Source organism: Botrytis sinoallii (genome assembly GCF_014898435.1).
Source record: "Botrytis sinoallii strain Bc 23 chromosome Unknown BSIN_004, whole genome shotgun sequence".
Lineage (NCBI taxonomy): Eukaryota > Fungi > Ascomycota > Leotiomycetes > Helotiales > Sclerotiniaceae > Botrytis > Botrytis sinoallii.
The window spans coordinates 1,705,332-1,727,391 of NW_024066031.1; the positions used below are offsets into that span (position 1 = coordinate 1,705,332).

General features: G+C 44.3%; 6 protein-coding genes across 6 annotated transcripts; 3 read left to right on the forward strand and 3 right to left on the reverse strand.

Moving 5' to 3' along the window:
- Positions 1 to 809: 809 nt before the first annotated feature.
- Positions 810 to 1,567, forward strand: EAF02_002956 (uncharacterized protein; the record flags this gene model as incomplete). The annotated part of the gene is made up of 3 exons (XM_038899004.1): positions 810 to 1,057; positions 1,107 to 1,225; positions 1,278 to 1,567. 3 exons carry the CDS (start codon positions 810 to 812, stop codon positions 1,565 to 1,567), a joined length of 657 nt encoding a protein of 218 aa, XP_038761292.1.
- A 604-nt stretch (positions 1,568 to 2,171) lies between these two features.
- EAF02_002957 (uncharacterized protein) lies at positions 2,172 to 5,666 on the forward strand (the record flags this gene model as incomplete). The annotated part of the gene is made up of 1 exon (XM_038899005.1): positions 2,172 to 5,666. One exon carries the CDS (start codon positions 2,172 to 2,174, stop codon positions 5,664 to 5,666), a length of 3,495 nt encoding a protein of 1,164 aa, XP_038761293.1.
- A 427-nt stretch (positions 5,667 to 6,093) lies between these two features.
- EAF02_002958 (uncharacterized protein) lies at positions 6,094 to 11,595 on the reverse strand (the record flags this gene model as incomplete). Its single annotated transcript, XM_038899006.1, has 4 exons — positions 6,094 to 7,744; positions 7,793 to 8,005; positions 8,052 to 11,478; positions 11,502 to 11,595. The coding sequence occupies 4 exons, from the start codon at positions 11,593 to 11,595 to the stop codon at positions 6,631 to 6,633; spliced, it is 4,848 nt and encodes a 1,615-aa protein (XP_038761294.1). The 3' UTR covers positions 6,094 to 6,630.
- Positions 11,596 to 13,572: 1,977 nt separating this feature from the next.
- On the forward strand, positions 13,573 to 17,537 carry EAF02_002959 (uncharacterized protein). Its single transcript, XM_038899007.1, has 3 exons — positions 13,573 to 15,669; positions 15,721 to 16,295; positions 16,349 to 17,537. Exons 1-3 carry the CDS (start codon positions 14,512 to 14,514, stop codon positions 17,187 to 17,189), a joined length of 2,574 nt encoding a protein of 857 aa, XP_038761295.1. The 5' UTR covers positions 13,573 to 14,511; the 3' UTR covers positions 17,190 to 17,537.
- A 515-nt stretch (positions 17,538 to 18,052) lies between these two features.
- On the reverse strand, positions 18,053 to 19,462 carry EAF02_002960 (uncharacterized protein; the record flags this gene model as incomplete). The annotated part of the gene is made up of 2 exons (XM_038899008.1): positions 18,053 to 19,159; positions 19,217 to 19,462. 2 exons carry the CDS (start codon positions 19,460 to 19,462, stop codon positions 18,053 to 18,055), a joined length of 1,353 nt encoding a protein of 450 aa, XP_038761296.1.
- A 686-nt stretch (positions 19,463 to 20,148) lies between these two features.
- On the reverse strand, positions 20,149 to 21,859 carry EAF02_002961 (uncharacterized protein; the record flags this gene model as incomplete). The annotated part of the gene is made up of 2 exons (XM_038899009.1): positions 20,149 to 21,740; positions 21,805 to 21,859. 2 exons carry the CDS (start codon positions 21,857 to 21,859, stop codon positions 20,149 to 20,151), a joined length of 1,647 nt encoding a protein of 548 aa, XP_038761297.1.
- Between the last annotated feature and the right edge of the window lie 201 nt (positions 21,860 to 22,060).

Below are 22,060 nucleotides of genomic sequence, written 5' to 3' on the forward strand. Positions count from 1 at the left end.
AGATGGCGTCTTTGAACGCTGAAATGCACGCGACACTCAATTAAACCCATTCATTAACACAATTCTACACAGGCAAAAGCTTTGGTCGGTTTGAAACCAACAGAAGGTGACAAGTTTGACAATGTTGTGGCTGTGGTTGGATATGTAGTAGGATCGCGCGTAATCTTGGTGGACCGCATGGTGTGGCTGTTGGTAGCCACGACCACTCCAACGACGAGTTGATCCTACGATTTTCGGTTGAGTAAAAAGTGATTTACAATGATATCAAAGTATTTTGCATTCATCAAGAACAGTAATAACTGTGCCGACGATTTGATCATTGCTAGATATTTGAGCAGGAGGTGAGTAATGATTGCACGTTTTGCAAAACAAACTAAAGCGGTAATATACAACGCATGGAATACAGGTGACAGGCTGCAGAAAATCCATAGAGGCAAAATATTATCGAGGTTCTTGTCCAGAAGGGGCAGCTTTACTAGGCAATTAGAGAACCTCCTAGCCTACCTGCCTGATAGCAAAGCGAAGAAGCTTTGTCGAAGTTTGACCTCCTTCAAAGCCGAAGAAAAAAAGGTCATCTGCCCTGCCTTAAACTTGCGATTGACTCAGATTCAGATCTTGTTGGATTATATGATAAGAAAGATCTCTCCCCGACCTCCATCAAATCGAATGCATGAAATGGCGGATGTTTGACACATTTACCAGCTATTCCCTCCAGTCAAATTTCATCGCTTGGGGAGTCATCTCAATCTTTTTCTGATAGCCTTTTTTCTTCTTAAAATCCTTTGAATCCTTCGACATAAAACTCGCAAATGGCTTCGAGATATAATATAGTCGACTACGACTCGGACGATGAGCTGGAACTCAGTCCGCACATTAATAATCTCATCTCAGCAGCTGAGTTCGTTATTCGGCTGTTAGAAAGGGGGAATATCGATTATGCTTTAATGGGAGCATTTGCCCTTAAGTGCTGTGGCAGCGCTCGTGATACAAATAATATTGATATAGTGGTGGACACTTCAATGAAGAATATATGGCAAATTATTGAGCCAGAGAGCAGGTAACTTGCCATGAGCATTCGACTTTCAAACTTACTCTGACATTAATAGATTGGTAATTCCTCAATCCCGACTTGTTGCAGATGTAATGAAAATATTTGTCAAGACTGGTCCAAATTACGATGGATGTTCAGAAACAAGACTCGTCGAGGTAGAGTTAATTGCACCCGGTAAATATCTCATGAGATTTCATCTTGCAATGAGTATTAACAAATCAACTAGGATCAAATGGTACTCCGCGAGATATACGAAATCATCAACAAACTCTCGTGGTACCCAGTCCATCAGGACATCAGATAGCTCTCAAAGCTTTAGATGTTCTGTACTTGTTGCGGAGCAAACTGGATGTGATGGCCGCACGAGGAGCCCCCAAAGACTATCTAGATGCTCAATTTATTGTCGGAAATTGGAGACAAGAACTGGAGAGAATTCAAGAATACTCCGAGGTAGCGAGTACGCAAAATGATGTCGAGTTGATCTTGACTCCACCATATTCTCCAATGGTTTGGTAGGTAGAAGTACACTGTAAGTGATGTATGAGTAAGGTCTTGTAAAATAAAGAGGAGACAAAAAGGAAGTCAAAGATAGTATTTGTCGGGTTACAAAATGCACATGGGCATATTATATTTTTATAGCTAGCCGTTGATCATCGAGACTGCAATAGCCCCCTTTTGTGAGGTGCTTCATGAGATGTCACCAAAGCGTATATCTTCATTGGAGACAGGAAGCACCGTAATGTTGTAACACAATTACTGTAGTGTCCAGAAGATAAAAAGTTCTCAAGCCAATACGAAGATACGAAGATAAAAAACGGGCATATACGGAATAATTGACATACGGGAAGATGCTCAAGATGATGCATTGTTTTGGTGTTGTGTCTTGTTGTGTTTGGTTGTGTTTGTGTTCATTGGAAACATTCCTCGGGCGGTGAGCCTAGTAACTTTTTGGGTCGGCAGTTTCAGCACCATTTCAAGGTCCAAAAGGTTTGAAAGAACCTAATATGCTGGATACCTACCTCCTACCTGGGTAATACTGTCATTTTATTCACTACTCAAATGTTGCTCGGTATCGAATTTAGGATGCCTCCTTGAGGACATACGTTTATAACCTGCAAACATGAACAAAGGAAAGATGATGAGGAAATTACTTGGACAAACTGCTACTACTGTCGAGGCTTCCGACATCAACAATGACTCGCCTCAACTCCGACCGACTGCTTCACAGGGTACCGTCTATTCAGCCGGCGCACCACTTTCATGTCTTGGTCGCGCCCCGGATGGTTCGCGCGCCGTTATAGCTGGACCGAAAGTCTTCAAGATCGTCAAGACAGAAGGGTCGAAAATTACAGAGGATATTGATCTTCGCACCTCGATATCTGCATATCCCACAGGGCAAGATGGTACGGCAGCTACCTCAGACCAACTTAATATTAGGGCCGTTCGATGGTCTCATACGCAATTCAGCTCTACGATAGTTACAGCAGGTGGAAATGGAAGGATAACGGTCTATGACCTCAATCGCGCAGGAGGAGAAGGATTCGAGCTTGCGCGAATTCAGGAACACCCTCGACAGGTTCATAAACTTGCGATCAATTCATTCAAGGGGAATTGGTTTTTGTCAGCCAGTCAAGATGGAACGGTCAAGTGTTTCGATTTGCGTGACACGCGTCGAAGTGTGGCTACTTATAAATGTAACGCAGATGCTGTCAGAGATGTGAAATGGTCGCCAACGGATGGCATGGAGTTTGCTTGCTCCACGGATGCTGGGATCTTACAGAAATGGGACTTCAGGAAGTCATCTGCTCCCATTATGAAGATAACCGCTCACAATAGTGCTGTGTTTTCCATTTCATGGCACCCGGATGGAGATCATATTATAAGTGGAGGCAAAGACCAGCAATGTCATGTGTGGGATATGTCAAAGTCGGAGAGGGGTCAAAGGCCTCGATATTCCTTCACCACACCCGCGCCCATATCGAACGTCTGTTGGAGACCTGCTTGTTGGACAGCCACGGGTCAGGGGAAGAGAGTTGCCCAAGTTGCTGTTTCTTATGATGACACCAGCGCCAATAGAGCCCAATTTTCGACGGTACATCTGTGGGATATCGCAAGGTCTGCCATGCCATTCAAAGAAATTGAGGTGTCAAATAGCGCGCCCACGGGCATACTCTGGAGCACTCGAGATCTTTTGTGGAGCGTTGATAAAGACGGTCACTTTGTGCAAACAGATGTCGCATTTTCACCAAAAGTTATCGATCGTAGAAGTTTATCAACATTTTCTTTCTCTCCTACAGGTGATGTATTGATGTTAATGGAGGAAAGACAAGCTCCTAAACGCGTTCGGCCTTCTATTAATTCTCCAGAGTTATCTTCGAGCTCTCAGCAGCACTCGAATGCTCCATCTTTTGCTATAAGTCATAGTGACTCCGAGGAGGATGTTGTTGGCAGTTTTTTAGGTCCAAGAAGACGAAAGCATCATCGAGGACAGCATAGTGGACGACTGACACAGAACCTGAGCACTACTCCACCAAATCCAACAGGAATGGCCGACAGCAGAGTGATGAGACTAGAAGACGCTGTACAAATTACCGGTGTTTATAAGCCCCAACAAGTCATGGCTATTGGCCATGTTCCCTCGACGCCAAAGCGTGCGAAATACCAATATATGTCTAGATGTTATTTGGAATATTTGACGAAGGACGCCATTGAGGCAGCCGATAGCACTCCTTTGAATGTCACCATTTCAACAACTATAGAACACTTTGCTAAAGGTGCCGAGTACGCAAGATACTATCGGCTGGCTCAAACATGGAGACTCCTTGGTTTCACGATGGATCTTTTACTAGTTAGACGTGCGGAGTTTCATCGCCAGCACAGACTACAGAATCTCTCGCGCAAAGATTCGGGACCAAAACTTATCGATAGTTCTACGAAGGTTGATGAACTTGATGAGTCAAATGAAAAGACCCCCCGAAAGAATCAACGCCCTGCTACCTCGAATGAAGTGGCCCTTCATCCGGCGGTGAGATCAATCATTGCGGATGAGATTGAAAGCACTTCGAACGTGACAACACCACTTGTGCGCCCTGTTATGGATTCTATTGCAGAAATGTCGGAAGCGATAAATACACCAATGGTAGAAAATGACACGTTGGTACTTCCACCACCCGTCACCTCGACAGTTCGTGAGCCGATACCTGTACCAGTGACTGGTAGTTTTACCTCTGACCAGACAACATCAAGTGTAGAAGGTTATGACTTTTATGGTATGGATGCTTTCAAACCAGCCGTCGATTTTGTTCCGCCTAAGAAACAGCCTCTTCGTTTAGACTATTCGGAGCAAAATAGTTACGCTCAGAGAATGGGTCTCATTCGCCATGATTCTGGGGAAAGTTTTCAGATGTTTTCAACATCAAATGATTCCCAGTCCAAATACCTTGGTGGGGGTTCGGATAGTGATGCTCATAGTGTGAGGAGAGATGAATCTTTGCGAGAGAGAGTTTCTAGTTGGGAAGGCAATGTTGCTGGACATTCCAAGGGTACATCGAGTCTCAATTCTCGCCCATCCGAAGAATCCATTGAGAATACATCTGAAGCAGTGCCAAAAATTGTAGTTCCAGCCCCGAAGATTACTTCGCCAGTCCAAACTCATCGCAAAGTTCCTCCAACACCGAAGACAATTGAACCCGCCTCTGAAACCGTTTCCTCCGATCCAAACCTCATCGAAACGGATTTCCTTCCTTGGCCCAGCGATGATGACACCGAATTTGTTATTCCTCCACTAAACCCCACCACTCTTGTTCAGCGCGCTATCGAATTCGAAACCCAAACTGGCGCTTTGAACGCAGCTGCAATGGTCCTCCTCCTGCGACGTCTCCTTCCTCCTGACGTCATTGATCCAATCCATGCTGAAGCCATCCTCCGCCAATACAACCATCGACTTATGAGTATGCAACTCTGCTACGAAGCAACTCTCCTCCGAAATCTGTGCGTCCCGCTCTACTCTTCGATTTTTGCGTCTACACAGGAACAAGTCAGTATCGGTTTCTACTGTACAGAGTGTAACAAACCTCTTGAAAATGACCCGCTCGTCCCTGGCTCCGAATGGTCCTGTCCCCGTTGTCGCAATCCCATCATGGCTTGTCCGATTTGTCAGCATGGGGATGACGTCCCGGGTAGTCAGGGGCCACAGACGTGGTGGTATTGTGGTGGCTGTGGACACGGTGGTCATACAGCTTGCATGGGAGAATGGCATGGCGATCAGGGTGACAGATTCAGTGGGGGGATATGCCCGTTAGAGGGCTGTATGCATCCTTGCTTGGAGGGAAAGTGGAGGGACGAATTGGTAGAGGAAAGGAAGGAGAGGAGGGCCAGGGAGTTGGAGAGAGAGGTTAAGGAACGCACTGCCGGGCCAGGTCTTGCAGGTATGGGTAGATGGGATAGAGGAAAGAGCGTTAGGAGGGATGTCAGGGAGGTGGGCCAGAGTCGCGCGGTAGAGGGCGTGAGAGTTGCATTGGGCTTTGGTGGAGGAGGCGCTGGTAGTGGTCCTGTGGTTGAAAGGAGAAGAAGCGTTAAGGTTTTGGCGCCTGGCGAGGAGAATACACCACAATGATTGCGAGTTTAGGAAGCTAGCGTTTCTCGTCATGATGGGGAATAAAGAATTCGGTATATAGGCTTGATCTCACGAGTGAGATTAGATATTTGCTTTGAATGGCATGGCATGGAATAGTAGATGGAGGCGTTTGGTCAGTAGGGTATACCCAAGGGTGGTTAGCACATATATATATATATACGCATGCATACATTCTAGTCCGCAGGGTGTGGATGATCACACAATAATAAGGAATCAGCAACTTCCCCCAACATCCATCTGTTCGAGAGGTGTTGAACTCGCATCGTTTGCTTGAAACAAGTCTTGTGACCACCAGACGGACGAACGAAACATGCTGTAGCTGTAGCAGAGCCTGGCCCAGCCAGATCTTACGACAACACAATCACAAAACTCACAGCTAAATTCACAAAAAAAAAAAAAAAACATTCTTAAATCATGAATTCATTCTCCACTTCTCTTCACTTGCATGTCATTCTCTGTGTATACCTAGATATCTAGGTATCTATAAAACCACGAACCTAAAAGTTCTGATCTCATCCCAGGCCCCTAAACGATCGAACCTCAAAGTCCATCTCACTTGTAACAAATCATCCATTTTTCTTTCCATCAATCCATCAATCCACAAAACCATACTTTTTTGATAATTCCTCTCATCCCCAGCTTATTCCACTCCCCTCCCATCGAACCAATCCTAGCAATAATCCCAAGTAACACAACATTAGAAGAATGTCAAGGGGAAAAAAGAGTAAAAAGATACACCAAGCAAAATAGTAAATACTTTTTCGGCCAAAAAGAGGGGTATTGTAATATTTGTTTTTTTTCTGGCTCGCTCGCTCGCTCGCATGCACGCTCGCTTCATCGTTCATCCATTAGTCTTCGTATCGTCGTAATCCTCATCACTCATCTCCCTTCTACCTCCCCTCCCTCTCCATACTCGCCTCAATTTCACCCCTATCACCATCCTCTACGCACTGTCCCCTGCCATCTCGAGTCTCTTTCCATTATCCACCCTTTGTCCCTTGGTCGCCCTCTTTTTCTTCAACCACAAAATCAAATCATATTCTCTCTTTCTCTTTGCAGCCTCATCACCCATATCATCTTCATACCAAAGCGCAGGAACCAAAAGTCTATACGGCATAGTGATACCCGCTGGATCCTTCTGATTAACTTCCACATTCAAACAAATATCCAGCCCACCCTCCAGATTGATATTTTGGTAATTGCCCTTTCGAATTTGTTTCTCAGATAAACCAGTTGGAGTACGGTGAAATTTGTTCCTATGAACAACTGGTTCTTGTGGTTGACTTCCCGCGACAGAAGTTGCGGCTTGTTTTTCAGAGTAGGAAGTGGCACGAGGAGCTTCGTTTTCAAACGCATAATATTCGTCGCCAGCCCCACCACGCATAGTCGCTGGACCATCAAGATTCGGGTTGTAGGAAAGATCATCTTCGCTGTCTGAGCCGTATCCATTGATACCACCCGAGTCTCGACGTTTACTGTTTCGTCGGAAAAGTCCTGTAAAATCCTTTCGTGTTAAAGATAGTGTTCTTTTCAGGCTACCTGGTCTTGCGGATTCAGTGGAATTGCGACGGGACAAAGATAATGACGGACGTGAGAATGAGGGGCGTCTATTGAAGAATGAAGCATTTGATAAGGGTGGTGCGTCGGGTCGATATGAAGGGCCTTTGGTAGTGAAGCGACGCAATAGGCCGCGTCTAGGTACCGGTGATATACTACCATCATATGAAGTAGTGGCGTCCGGTGAACTAGGACGAGTTAGAGCTGGATTATACTCCCGTATCGAGCACCAATTTCGACGGTTGAGTAGCCGTTTGTTGTTTCTAGGTTTACCATCCACATCATGAGTGAAGATTGGAATCATGTCCTCGTCTGTGTCTGCATCAAAATGATGTACTTTGTTACGTTTGTTAAGAATGTCAGCCAGCATATCCGGTGGTGGTGCATTGACAATTGCCGAAGATATGATGTTTGTCATGTAACGATAATCGTGATCCTTAGGGATTTTTAATTTGGGATTTGAATAAAATTGGCCAATAGCACCGAGATGGACGTCACCACTGCTCATGTTAGCCTTCTCTCTGATCATTATGAATAGTTATACACACCCTAGAATAGTGATTCGAACAGACTTCTCGGCTGCCAAATCTTGTAATTCTTGAATCAACCAATTTCGCTCTTCCTTATGATGGGCTGCAGTCCAATGATCATCGAGATCATCGAGAATTTCCACCCCACCATCAAAATGATTCATGAGACTTTTTCCGAGCAAGCCAGCACGGCCCATGGCCTTCAAAGGCGTCATGACCTTGGAAGTGAGGCTATAAATCTGTTAGAAATGAGAATAGACCGCTGAAATTTACTCACAGAGTTTCAAGCCAGACCATTCTTGGATAAGCGATTGGTACCCCCAGTAAAACAATGAGATGCTTTGTCTGACCCTTAATGATATCCTTCTCAAGTCGATCAAAAATCTTCGTGTAGGTTTCAGCTGTAACAATTTCATCATTCATTCGTTCGGTGCGACAATCTATGCCAAGGAAAGCAATTCCACGGCCTAGACCTGTGAAGATACTTCGACTTAATTCAGGAATGTATGGTCCTGGTTGTGCTCCCAGAATCCAGCTGGGCTCGGTATCTTCGCCTTCATCGATACTACTTTGTTGTTGAAAGAGCATATAGTACTTGAACGCCACGCTTCCTAAGCCAGACATGACCGGACATTTCATATAACTATCAGGATACGAGCCAAACCCATCGATAATATCGTGATCATCAAAAATATTGATCATAGGAATTTGTGAATTGGCAACTCCAAAGAGACCTTGGGAGAACCACATGCAATAGCTGTCTAGATAGAAATGCTCCATTTCGTCCTGCATCTCTGGTGTGAAAGGTAAACCCTCTTTGCGAAGAGGATTTTTGATATCGAGCCATTCCTTGAAGAGGGTCGTTCGTTGCATCATATGATCGTTGTACAGCTGATCACCACCTCCAAGCATGACATGAAATGGTTGTGTTTGATGGGTATTCAGAACATCTCTCCACAAAGGATCGGGTCCACTAAAGTCATTTGGGTGAACATCCATGGTGAAGCCGTTACAGCTATAGAACATTATATTCATCGCTTGCCCACGAGCTGGAACCCAAAAACCGGTAGCTGGGCCACGATTGATCCGATAAGCAATCCTTTGTTGCTTGCTGCGCAACTCTACTTCAATGTTAAATCTCCAGAAAGTGAACCCCTTGTCTGCATGCAAACGAAAACCTCGCACTTCTTTAAACTTCCCAGCCTTTTCTCCATCATATTGCTGTACCTTGCGTGCCCGTTTTGCGTCTGCGCCTCCATCAAGATTGCTTCGATGTGACTCAAATAATCCTTCATCTGTTTCGATCTTTGAGAGATCTTGCTCTTCTGGAAGATGCTCAACAGGACGAGTGTAGAGCGTCCGACCATCTCGTCCAATCTTAGTCATTCCTGCGATAGGGTCAATATATTCTGGAGCTAGGTCTTGACCATCGACTTGTGCTGGCGGCGGTGGCATCAAATCCACAGGCTGCAAAAACAGTCTTAGTGTTGGAGCAAGTTCGTAGGATGAACTTGAGTCCTGAGTTACAATCATGACACTTCCTCTCCAGACTTCACGTTCTGGTAAAGGACCACGAGCCACTGAACGACTGGATGTCTTTTCAGTACGTATGCCATGGTAACGTAGTAGTGGCCCGCACTTTAGGAATAGAGGTGGTTTGAATCTAGTAGGAGCTATATCGGGACGAACGCGGATGACCCGCATTGCGCATGTTAGCGAATGGTCTGGAGTAGGGGGGGTAGAAGGGGATTTCTGCTTGTCAGATGATTGATTCGCAGCAATCACTTTGCTCGCATAACCAGATTTGTGTTTTGGTCGTAACTTAACAAATCCAGTAGAGCTGCGAGTTTTAGATGATAGATGCTGCTCAGCAATGCAACCGGCACAGTCTTCCATGGAACCAAAAGCTAAAGGTACTGTACCATTATTGTCATCATATTCCCCGTCATACGCTTCAGCCTTCTTCTGTTTGACAGAGCGTTTCCTGCTGGGACCAGATTCCCACCACGCCCCCTCCGGACCGATGTCACTTTCACTTGCTTCGTCATCAAGATCTAACAAAGCACCTGCCAGCAAAGCTTTCTCGCCCTTCTTCCACTCAGTAAGTCGTTGCGAGGGAGCATATAATCCTTTCCCTGGCTCGTAGTTATGATGATGATGAAAGATTTCACTAAGATTGTGATGGTTGTGATGATGATGATGATGCTCCTCTTGATCAATGGGACCATCACCAGCTAAAGGTGGATATGTGTGATCTTTTGAAGAGATAGAACTTGTTTTCCGATCGTATTTGACAGATGACGAATGCTTTAAAGATTGATTCTGCCCAGTCAATTGCTCCATCTTTCGTTTGGATCCTCGCCTAAAGGAGATACCCCTCGTCTCTTCTTCGGAGTCGAACGGAGACTCGTCACGAAACTCTGGTTCACGAACCGGCAGATTTCTAGATGAAATGGGTTCTGTTGCTCTCCGAGGAAGTGGCAGAGCTTGTTGCCCCGCTGCAAGACTAGGTAGCACGTCGTCCTCAGGTTGCCTGTCAGTCCCACTCTGGCGTCGGCTCCAATGATCTGGCGGTGGATCTTTTCTCAATTTATTGCTTTTGCTTCGATAAAGAGGGCCAGAAGTTTCCACAGCAGCTGCAGTTCCAACCACTATTGGTAAACCAGACTTTTGCTTTTTACTGGATGTGCGCTGTGGGATTGAACTGCTCTCGATATCGCGACTAGAAACGGGACTCCTTTCCTGGATAACACCAATTGGAGGTGATTTATGAGTAATTGGTATCCTTTCCAGGACAGATCCACTGCGTGTGAAGCTTTCTTGTGATTTAATACTTGAAGTCCGCGGAAGGCTTTCTGCGACAACCGGTCGTCTCTCTGGTTGCAAACCACCTTCGGGAGCTTTGGCAACTGGTCGATTTCTGAAGTGGACGGTGTTTTGTGTGGGCTGCTCAACAGTGCGTGTAGGCTTTCCTTCTTTTTCTTTGATTACTCGCTCGGCTTCTTCTACACGTGCTCGCTTCTCCTCTTTTGTGATGCTGTCAAGGGTCAATTCCAATCTTTGTAAAGGAGACCTGTCTGATGCCCACTCCTTCCGTCGTTGGACCTCTGCCGCTTCAGAATATGAAGCTTTTCTAGTATGTGTATCAGAAGCCTGGCTGCGCCTAGGCCGTTCTCCACTTGATGTATGCCCTCCTCTGCGCGAGTAGCCCTTACCGTCGCCTCTACCAGTTGTATTAGATCTTTGAACGGTGTCTCTTTCACTGATAGGAGAAGATGTGCCAAGGACTTCCCAGTTCGTTTCCTGAGATTTTATAGTATCGGCACCATCCGATTTGCGAGCTGGCCTCGATCTCGCTGGAGTTTGATCCGCGAACAATGGTCCACTAGCCACGGGCTCGTTATAGCTACCTGATGGAGGTGCTCCAGATTTATTCGCAGCAACTGGCGGAGAAATAGCCTGGTTGAATTCGCGTAGGTTGTCCTTGTTCCGACTTTCTCCACGCCTTCTCCTCTTCTCTAAGTAATCGTTATCGTAGGATGTGCTGGGAGTATCGTATGGGAATGGTGGAGGTCGAGGGGCTAGACCATCTCCCCGAAACGTTGAAGCAGCTGGAGAAGCAAATGGACTTTGTGTAGATATCGTAGGAGCTTCTGTTTGTGTCGATTCTCGATTGCGTCTTGGATCTTGAGAGGCAAGTCGGTCTTTTTTGTATCAACAGATAGACTGTTCTTTCTTGAATTTGGATCTGCAGCAGAGCCAATTGAGCCTTGCCTTGAGACTTTTGGAGGAGGCAGCTGCCCCCAATATGGTGCTGCCATTCTTTTCGAGACTAAGACGAATACTCCTGCCTTGCAATTTCAGACAAGTCGGTGTCAAAATGAACCTTTAAAGTTTTCTAGAGATCAAAGGATAATATTTCTGTGAGAATCACTATTCAATCCTATGTTCACAAAGTGGGATTCAAAGACGATATCTTTGTTGGTTGTGTATTGAAGTTTGTGAGCTGATAGTTTATCTTCACTGCCGTCATCAAATTATCCTTACTCGAGGTTTGCGCCGGGTATATCAGTGAAGGCACGATTTTGGAGCTCACTCGAAATGGAATAACATGATTAGCGCGAGATGCGGATGGATAGCAAGAGCAAGAGAATATGCAAACCGCAGGATCTGATAAAATAAGGATTGAATCGATGGTGAGAAATCGCGGAGGCTGGGTATCACAACATTCACTCACCTTAGGCCTCTTGTTCTATCAAATACCTCGTTCTTTTTTTTCCTTTCCATGGCAGAGTTCACCAAAACCCTTGGAAATCCCGGCATTAGCGGTAAAAGGGCTTGCATACAATTTGGACTGCTGCTTTGGAGAATGACTAGGTTGGCACAGATCAATTGGATAACACGAAGACACGAAGGTGCGAAAGACGACGAAATCGAGGGAGCTCATCCAGGGTTTTTCAAGGGTCGGGTTGAGGTTGGACAGCGTTAGTGTGAAGCAGTTCGTTGAAAAGCGGCATGAAGAGGATGTATGTATGTGATTGTGGATGCCATTGAACCAAGCTAGCGTGCGAAACATGACTCTGGCATGTAGGTACCGGCGGAAGATGTCGAAATGGACAGTTCCTGTGTGAGAGAAAGAATTGATGTAAGTCGTGAGATCTTATCATGTATGTGAAGCATTGAAGATTTACGATGAGGGGGTGGAACAGTTGAAACCTCAGTATCTCACGCGCCTCAACTCGATTTTGCTTAAGCATATTCATGCCCCACACGACGAGACTACCTCCTATCGCGATAATGTATGGAAGGATGGAAGGATGGAACAAGGCATGTACTAGATAAGTTATGAGAGTGGTGTAATGTAAAGCCTTGAAGATAATGATGAGATGAGGGGGGAAACTCTCGAACATACAGCTCGAATGCTTGCTGTCCTACTCAGATTCTGGAAATGTAGATATGAGGAATCTAGCTGTGTATATGTACTAGTTAGATGCATTAGATGTCTTAAAGTGACGGCGACTGAGCCAGTCATGCTTGTTTTTATTCCTGTCTTGACTCTTGTACCTGATAGAAGCATCCTTTCTCTGATATATGTATATGTATGGATTTGAGTTTAAGGGACCAAGGACTCTAGGGCTATCTTGGCTTGGTTTGAATATATGCTGAAGTCGGAGTTGGGCAGAAGATTGAATTTGATGATTACATGCTCGAGTATAACGTACCTATACACAGGTACTTTTATATGTATAAATATCTATATACAAATCCCTATAACGTGTTTTATCAGTGAGTGGTTCATATCAGTGAATGGGTCATTTCGAAAATCACCTAAATCAAGCTTCTTAAAATATTAATATTTTAATAATCAATCATTATTTTCTTGAATAAAAGATCTTAAAAAATAATTAAAATCTAGATTTTCTATTGATCTAATTTTTATAAAATAGTTTTATCATTTTCTAAAAAAAAAAGGAAATTGTCACGATTTTCGTTACAAAAAAACTATTTTTATAATAACAACTTTATAAATTCGAATTTCCTAAAATTAATTAGATTTTTGAGATTCTTATATATTCAAGTATTTTGTATCAAATTTTCAGAAAATTATATCCATAAATAAAGAAAGTGCACGGTTACGCACAGACGAATTTTGTATGTAAAATAAGTGACCCATTCACTGATATGAACCACTCACTGATAAAACACGTTATACAAATCCCTATATATAAATCCCTATATATATCTTCGCAGGCGCAGCTGAAGCTGGATATTATCTGCGTACAGATTATATACACACTAGCTCTTACTATATTTATTATCAAAATATCATTCATGAAACATCGTAACAAATAATCATTTCTCTTCCGTCCCCAATGCGAGTAGAAATCCGTGCAGAAAGTACACCGTCTCAAGACCGTCTCTACTCCATACTAGCTACCCAGGGAATCCATCGAAAATCCATAACATCGTATCGCCCATTTGGTTTCCGATCTTCCATCCTAATCCTGCTCGACGTTCTGATCCTATCCCAGAAGGCCCAAGGGTACGGGGACTAAAAAGCTGCCTCTGTGAAGTATCTACCTATCTATCTACCTACCAACCCACCACGCCCATCTCCCGCTCCAAAGCTAAAGCTACTACCACGACCCTCCTCATCTAGGATTAATAAGAACACCAACCTAGAACAACTGCGAAACATCAAAGAAGTCAAAACGTGAGGGATCGCCATCACATCAAACCTAAAAGTCATTTGTCCATTTGCTTATTGATTCCCTTATTTATTTAATCCCATCCCATACCTCCTCACGGAGAATTCACACAAGTCTCCTACACCATTTCTCCTCTTTCTCTCGTCTTCACGTTACTCGCGGCACGGCACATCACATCGATCCTTTGTGGCGAAGATAAATCATTCATTGCATTGCGTCTTGCTTACTTTGCATCCCTCGGCACTCCGTAGTAAAGTAAGAAGGTTACGCTACGCTGCGCACCGCTGCGCTTGATACCACCTAATCAATAACCCAACTGGACTTGCGAGTCCTTTGTTCTTTCAATTGAACACTTTATTGTTACACGTCCAATAATTTATTTGGCGTTATTAGTCGAGATTGGAAAGAGGAAAGATTGTCATCCATGCGACACCGTTAAGACATTCCGTTTGACTATAATTACTCTCGGGGTGTGAAGGGATTTTGATCATCAATTCAGCGTCGAAACTCGCGACGTTATAACACGACATGAAATTACACACACTCATCGGCCTATTTGGTCTGGGGGTTTTGGCAAATGCTGTAAATTTACGCCCACGAAATTATGATGCTCAAGATTACTACGTCCTACATCTCGATTCGACCGCAGATCCAGTACAAGTCGCAGGGAGACTGGGCTTAACTCACGATGGCCAACTGGGAGAGTTGGAGGATCACCACGTTTTCTCAACGCACAAGCAAGACGAAGATGTTGTGCATACAGCTTTGAAGATGCGGAAGAGACGGAAGCGGGAGCTGCGCGACTTTGATATTCTGGATACCGTGCGGTATGCTCAAAAACAAAAGTTGAAGGCTAGAATGGAGAAGAGAGGTTTAATGCGGCCCGCGCCTGAAGGATACGAAGTCGATAAACGAAAAGATACCACACCACCGGTCGATGCCGCGGTTGCGAAACAACAAGCCGTCCAAAAGGCGTTGGGAATTCAAGATCCAATATTCAAAGATCAATGGCATTTGTATAATCCAGTACAAGTCGGACACGATGTAAATGTGACCGATGTATGGATGCAGAATATCACTGGTACAGGCTCAATTGTCGCCATCGTGGATGATGGGTTAGACATGTACAGCAATGATTTGAAGCCCAATTACTACGCTGAAGGGTCATACGATTTCAACGAGAATACTCTAGAGCCAAAACCTCGATTATCAGATGATAAGCATGGTACACGATGTGCTGGTGAAGTTTCCGCTGCCAAGAACGATGTTTGTGGTGTCGGAGTTGCCTACGATTCGAAAATTGCTGGAATTCGTATTTTATCCAAGATGATTACAGATGCCGATGAAGCCGTCGCCATGAATTACGCATATCAGCACAATCAGATTTATTCTTGCTCGTGGGGTCCTCCTGATGACGGAAGATCGATGGACGCTCCAGGTATACTCATCAAAAGGGCTATGGTAAATGCAGTTCAAAAAGGACGTGGTGGATTAGGCTCAATCTATGTGTTTGCATCCGGGAATGGCGCCGCAAACGAAGACAATTGTAATTTTGATGGTTATACCAACAGTATTTACAGTATCACTGTTGGAGCGATCGATAGAAAGGGTCTACACCCATATTATTCAGAGAAGTGTTCTGCTCAGCTCGTAGTAACATACAGTAGTGGAAGTGGAGATTCCATTGTAAGTTTTATCCCCAATTTACATGAAACAAAGACTAACCATGCTATACAGCACACAACTGACGTTGGTACAAACGCTTGTTCTGATGCACATGGTGGTACTTCCGCTGCTGCACCTCTAGCAGCAGGAATTTTTGCTTTAGTTTTGCAAATCCGACCAGATCTCAGCTGGAGGGATATGCAATACCTCGTCATGTCAACTGCTTTACCGGTCGATCTTGACAGTGGTGAATGGCAAACAACAACTATTGGAAAGAAATTCAGTCATACTTTTGGATACGGAAAGATTGATACCTGGGCCACAATCGAAGCCGCAAAAGATTTCAAGAATGTCAAGCCTCAAGCTTGGTTTTATTCTCCTTGGATTCATGTCAATCAAGCCATTCCTCAAGGAGATGATGGTATCTCGGTTTCCTTCGAAGTTACCAAAGAAATGTTACAAGAAGCAAACCTGGAGAGATTGGAGCATGTACAAGTTACAATGAACATTGCACACACTAAGCGAGGAGATTTGAGCGTCGACTTGGTCAGTCCAGACAAGCTAGTTAGCCATCTTTCTGCATCACGACGTTATGATTCTGAGCCCGAGGGATATGACGATTGGACTTTCATGTCTGTCGTTCATTGGTAAATATTATTATCCAAGACCAATTTGTAACACTTTACTAACAAGTACATAGGGGTGAATCTGGTATTGGAACTTGGACCATCACTGTCAGAGATGCTTTCGTCAACGAACACAACGGAACTTTCACGGATTGGCATCTCAAATTATGGGGAGAGTCCATCGATGCCGAAAAAGCACTCGTACTTCCAATGCCTACTGAACATGACGATGATAATCACGCCGAGATCGCTACAACTACTATTGCCGGAGTCACATCAGCCGCAACAGCAGCTCCAACCAACCCCGCAGCCCCAACCGGTGAACTCCCAAGTGTTCCATCTGACCACCCCGATAGACCTATCAACGCCAAGCCTTCAGGTACAGAGGATGAGCTAACCTCTCCTACCTCCACTGCACCCGCAGAATCAGAGACTACTACTCCCTCAACATGGATTCCTTCTTTCCTCCCCACCTTCGGCGTCTCTTCCAAAACCCAGATCTGGATCTATGGTGCTTTGGGTCTCATCGCCACTTTCTGTGCAGGCCTAGGTGTATACCTCTACATGGCGCGCCGCAAGCGTCTTCGCAACAACCCAAGAGACGAATGGGAATTCGATCTCCTCGAGGATGATGAAGCGGAAGCGTTAGCTGGTAATACTGAAATGAGTATGAAGAAGGGAGGAAAGAGGAGAGCGGGTGAGCTTTATGATGCATTTGCTGCGGGCAGTGATGATGAAGATGATGAGTATAGAGATGGGGGTGATGAGAGAGAAAAGAAATTGTATGCGGATGATGGAGAGAGTGAGGGGACGAGTAGCGGAAGTGGACATCATGTTGTTGGGGACGATGACGAGGATAGTGATGATGAGAGCGCAGTCAATGTGAAGGATGAGAAAAACCCTTTGAATAAGTGATGGAATTGTTATATAGGTTGTGGGTAGTAAGCAGTATTGTTGTAGGAAATTCAGCATGGTGTTAGAAAAATGAAATGAAATGGATTGGAAGGCATACTTTTTTGAATATCAGAAAAAGAATAAAAGAACTGAACTGAACTGAACTGAACGATTGGTATTTGAAAATTGAGTAGAGAGATATTGGGTGGTGGGTTGATGGGCTTGTTGGTTTGCATGTATGGATGGTTATAATTGGCGTTTTGTTTTTGTGGGATTTTTGGATGGATGGATGGATATGTATCTTTCTTGTAAGATATAGGATAGGTAGGATAGCATAGCATAGAATGCAATACTCTTCCGTATATTGTTCTATTGTTCTCTTCTTTTGTAATTAGTATTGGAAGTCTTATATGCTTCAATATTTCTAGATATCTAGTACCTAGTAGGTATCTAGATTTACTGTTAATATTGGTTTAGTAAGTATATGTATGTAAGTATATATCATTATTCTCGTCTACCTAAACGCATAACGTAAAGCTCCCATTCATAACCATAAGCCTACCCGTCATCCCATCCTCACCCCCAACCCCATCCCCATCCTCATCATCCCCATTCTTCTCCATGATGAGAATCTCGTGCTCCGAAACCATAAAAACGCCTAGGTTTGGTACTTTCTTGCAATCAATTAATCAATCAATCCGAAAATTTATTCCCATCAGATAGGACAAGACAAGACAAGACAAACAGCCACTCATCCATCTACTTTTCTTCCTGTTGGCATCACTCCTTTTTTCCACCCATCAAATCTCTTCCCTCATTGCAACATCACTCTCCTCCACCTTAAGCCTCCAACCTCCCCAACCACAGATCACCCTCCCATTTCCTTAACATAGCCCTCCCAATCCCTCGCTTCCCCCATCATAGAATCCCCTATGTAAATCCGCCAAAGCCCCTAATTGACTCCTAAACTCAACCCTTTTGATCCTCTCAAATCCTGCCACTTCTCTTACAACCTCCTCATCGAAAGCTTCCGTCGTTTTCTTTGCATCTTCCACTTCCTTTGTCAATTCCTCTATCCTCAATTCAATCAACCTCCCGTAGTCTTTTCTGCGAGATTGTTCATGATCAACTCCTCTCACATCTTCGATTTTCGAGCGAATAAACCCGCCTGCTCCAGTCAGGGCTCCAGAACCATGAGATGAGGCTAGCTGATCCCGGTCATTGGTGGATTTTGCAAGATATTCAGTTAGTTGTTCAAAATCGAGTTGTTTCTGTTCGCGAGTTTTTAATAAGTTCTTGACCGCCGTGCTATAAGCCTGCATATCCCTCAAACTTCCGAGATAATTTTGATCTGTATGGTCCTTCAAGGTTTTGATTCCTGCACTGGTATCTTCTACACTAGCGCTGAATCCGTGGATACTAGTCTCAATTTCGGGCTCAAGATTGATTAACCGTTGAAATTGTTCGGCTAGATCTTTATAATCCGTTTCCAAATCGCCTTCACGACGAGCTACTCGAGCTACAATCTTTTCAATATGTCCGAGATCCTCATCCAATTTGTCGGATTTTCCTTTGACTTCTATAAATCGTTGATCGGGTTTATGGACTTTGGTAAAGGCATTTATGAACGTGTCCGTAAAATTGTCAAAGACTCCTGCAGCTTGTTCATCTCGAGAAGCGCCTCGAGAGGGGCGCGACCTCATTGTCGCATTCCAGTCCGAACTTTCCAGGAAGATTATCAAAAGGGCACTGCGACGGAGAACAGGGTGAAGGGTGAGCCGGGTGAGGAAACGTGCGAGAGAGTTGGCTCGTCTTTGCATGAAATCGACCCCGAATCGATCGCCTCGGACATATTCCATCTTATGCTTATCTGGTAGAGGAGGAACAGCACATGCTGGATATTCCCTGAAAAGAGTATTGTATAAGAACACAAAATCCGTAAATCGTCTTCGAACCGTCGTCGTAGGTTTTTGAAAAGAAGGAAACGTAGTCTACATAACAAATCAGTAAATCACCCTGCGCCCCTCGGTATCTCCGTAAAGACGAACATGCGTAGTAACAAGATACGAAACAAATGCATCTTTAGTCCCATCATTCTCCTTGATAGGTGATCCAACTGTACACTCTAAAACCCCTTCTCCGACGCCCGCTAGATCCAGAGCATCTGCATTTGGGCCAGCCTGGATCTCACCACTTTTCCTGTTGGTGTCTGGTCCTTCGCCTTCATCATCACTTTGCGAATGCCCTCTTTGATTGTTCTGCCATTCGATATTGGCGAAATCGTCGTGGTCCATCTTCGCAGTTGAAGTGCGCGGGGCAATCGGAGCTTGTTTTCGTGGGTAGGGTAGGGAAGCTTGGTGTCGTAGAGGGCTTGTTGCTATACAAATGATTTCGATGAACAATGCTCAAATAAACTTCTGTGTATTATTGATTGATAATATTTATGAGTGGTAATGCGAATTTTGTCTTAATTTGTACTCAAAAAGTGGTGAGAATAATTGTAGTGAATTATTGTTTGGAGGATTTCCTATGCAATAATCATGGAAGCTTCCCTTCCCTCGTCAACATCTAAAAGAGAGGCGGACCGATGTCATCCATCAATGAGAGCCAAACCTCTTTGAGCGAATTGGTCAAGAACTCACGACTCTTACAAGTGTAGCTTATTATTCAAAGTATATTATACGAATACTATTTCTTATTATCTACCTAGGTATACAAAAATAGGTAACACACAAAGGCAAATCGAATGAGATTATTACAAACGACTAAAAAAAAACTTTGGTATTGATTGATATTTTGATACTGCGCTGTGCTGCTGTGTAATCTGATGCACAATCATGGCAATCAGAGTCTATAACTGTAAAGTTCTATCGCATTCCCATCCAATCCATTTTATCCATGCGTAAACCAGATCCAGTAATGCTATAGCTTTTAAAACAAAAAGTGAGAAGAATTTTCAAATATACACATCAGGCTGAGCTTATGGCTTTTCTTCTCTTGCCTTGCTATCTTCCTGCTTTAATAGTTCTCCATCTTTCTCGGCAGCAATGGCCTCACTCACTTGATCCTTATCTGCTCCATCTTTGGCCTCCATACGTCTCTCTTCTGTTTCATCAATATCTTCGTTATCTTGAGGAGTGGCTCTGCCTTCCCCGGTATTCTCCTCGTTTTGCTCATTTTCTTCCTCGATAAGCTCTTGTTGCTCCTTCAAGACCTCAAGACGTTGTTTGTTGGTGGCAGCACCCTCTGCGTTGTGAACTTCAAGCTCAATCTCATGGAATAACTCCTCTGGAATGGATGATAGAACACCAGTAAGTGCATCAATTTGGGTTGAAAATTCAGCCTCCTTGCCTTGAGCATACATGAAAGCATTGCTCAATACCAATAATGTAGAGGGAACTCCATGCTTGAGTCTCAATTCTAACCAAGCTTGAAGATCATCGCGAAGACGACCAGGAGACATTCCATGAGTCCTGATACCTCGGTTGAGACAAGCAACCTGAAGTTCTGGAACAGACAAACTTTCTACACCCTCAAAGCTGATAGCACGATCGTCTCTCTTGATCTGTCTCATACGATGACGAATCTGATAACGAAGCATGGTATCGGTACCAAAAGTGTTAAGGTTCATGTATCTACACATACCAACGAGTTGGGGGCGAGACAAGTTGTCCAAAGTCAAATCGTCCTTGAATATCTGGCAGACCTTGATAACTTCCGAAGCACTAGGTGTTTCACCGGTGGCTCTAACTTTGCGGAAAAATTGAGCGAACTCCTCGATGTGAGCATTTGCTGTACACAAGGGTAGTCCGGTCTCTTTCAAGGTACTTCGCAAGAAGTTGCTGACATCCTTTCGAGTTGCACGAAGTGAAGATACTTTAGCATCTTTTGATTTCTGTGCCTCGTATGTGCTTGGAAGCATATTGGGGAATAGCTTGAGAGCAATGGGGAGGAGAAGTTCTGCGAATGGCACAAGAACAAATACGGAAAATGGCACTAATCGTGCCATATCTTGGACTGTTCTTCGTAGTTGCCTGTGCTCTCTGCGACTGAGCTCGTATCCTGCAGCCATCTTCAATGCTAAACGTGAACTAATCTTAATTTCCGTTCCCAGCAGTTTCGTACCATCCCAATAATGTGCCGCCTCTTTCTTAATCTTTTGTCCGAGTGTCAACTTTTTCTCTGCTTTCTCGCCATCGGGTTTCTCCACCGACTTTCCAGTTGAGCCAGCCAGTTCCGAAAGTGTCAAGCCTTCAGAGGCATCGGTTTTCGGTACTCCAGTGGCTTCGTTGGTTGGAATGGGGTTTATTTCATGTTTGCCTGCTTGCTTCACACCAGCTTTTGACGTCGCATTGGAGCTAATTGGAGTTTCTTTGATTGGTTTTCTGGCTTGTTCGGCATTGAAACCTGGTGGTGGTGCACCATTTGTTCCTCCCGATGTATGAGTATCTGTCGTTACACCCCTTCGTGGGATTAAAATAGCCAGTGCTGGCATTTGTGATGGAAGAGTTCGAGCATTACGACGTAAATATGCTGCTGTGGGACTGAGAGAAGATCGTTGGAGGGCACGAGCTAGGAGTAGCAGTTAGTACTTCATTAATTCCCCATTTATAAGCTGGAATGAGTGTGAACAAACCTCCTATGAATGATATTTGCGCCGCACTGCGGACAATTCTTGATGAAGCGCTCATTCTTATGGTGAATTCCCTTAGGAATGATATGACAAAAAAAGGTATGAACAGAGTATCGGAAATGTAGTATTACACAGAGTTTCTAATAGAGAGAATGAATGAGTTTATTCGTAATGAAAGATCATAGATAAAAGTTGTTTTTGAGAAGAAGGAATTGTTGTAAAACTTTATAAAACTTTATGCATCCAGTTCTAAAATGCC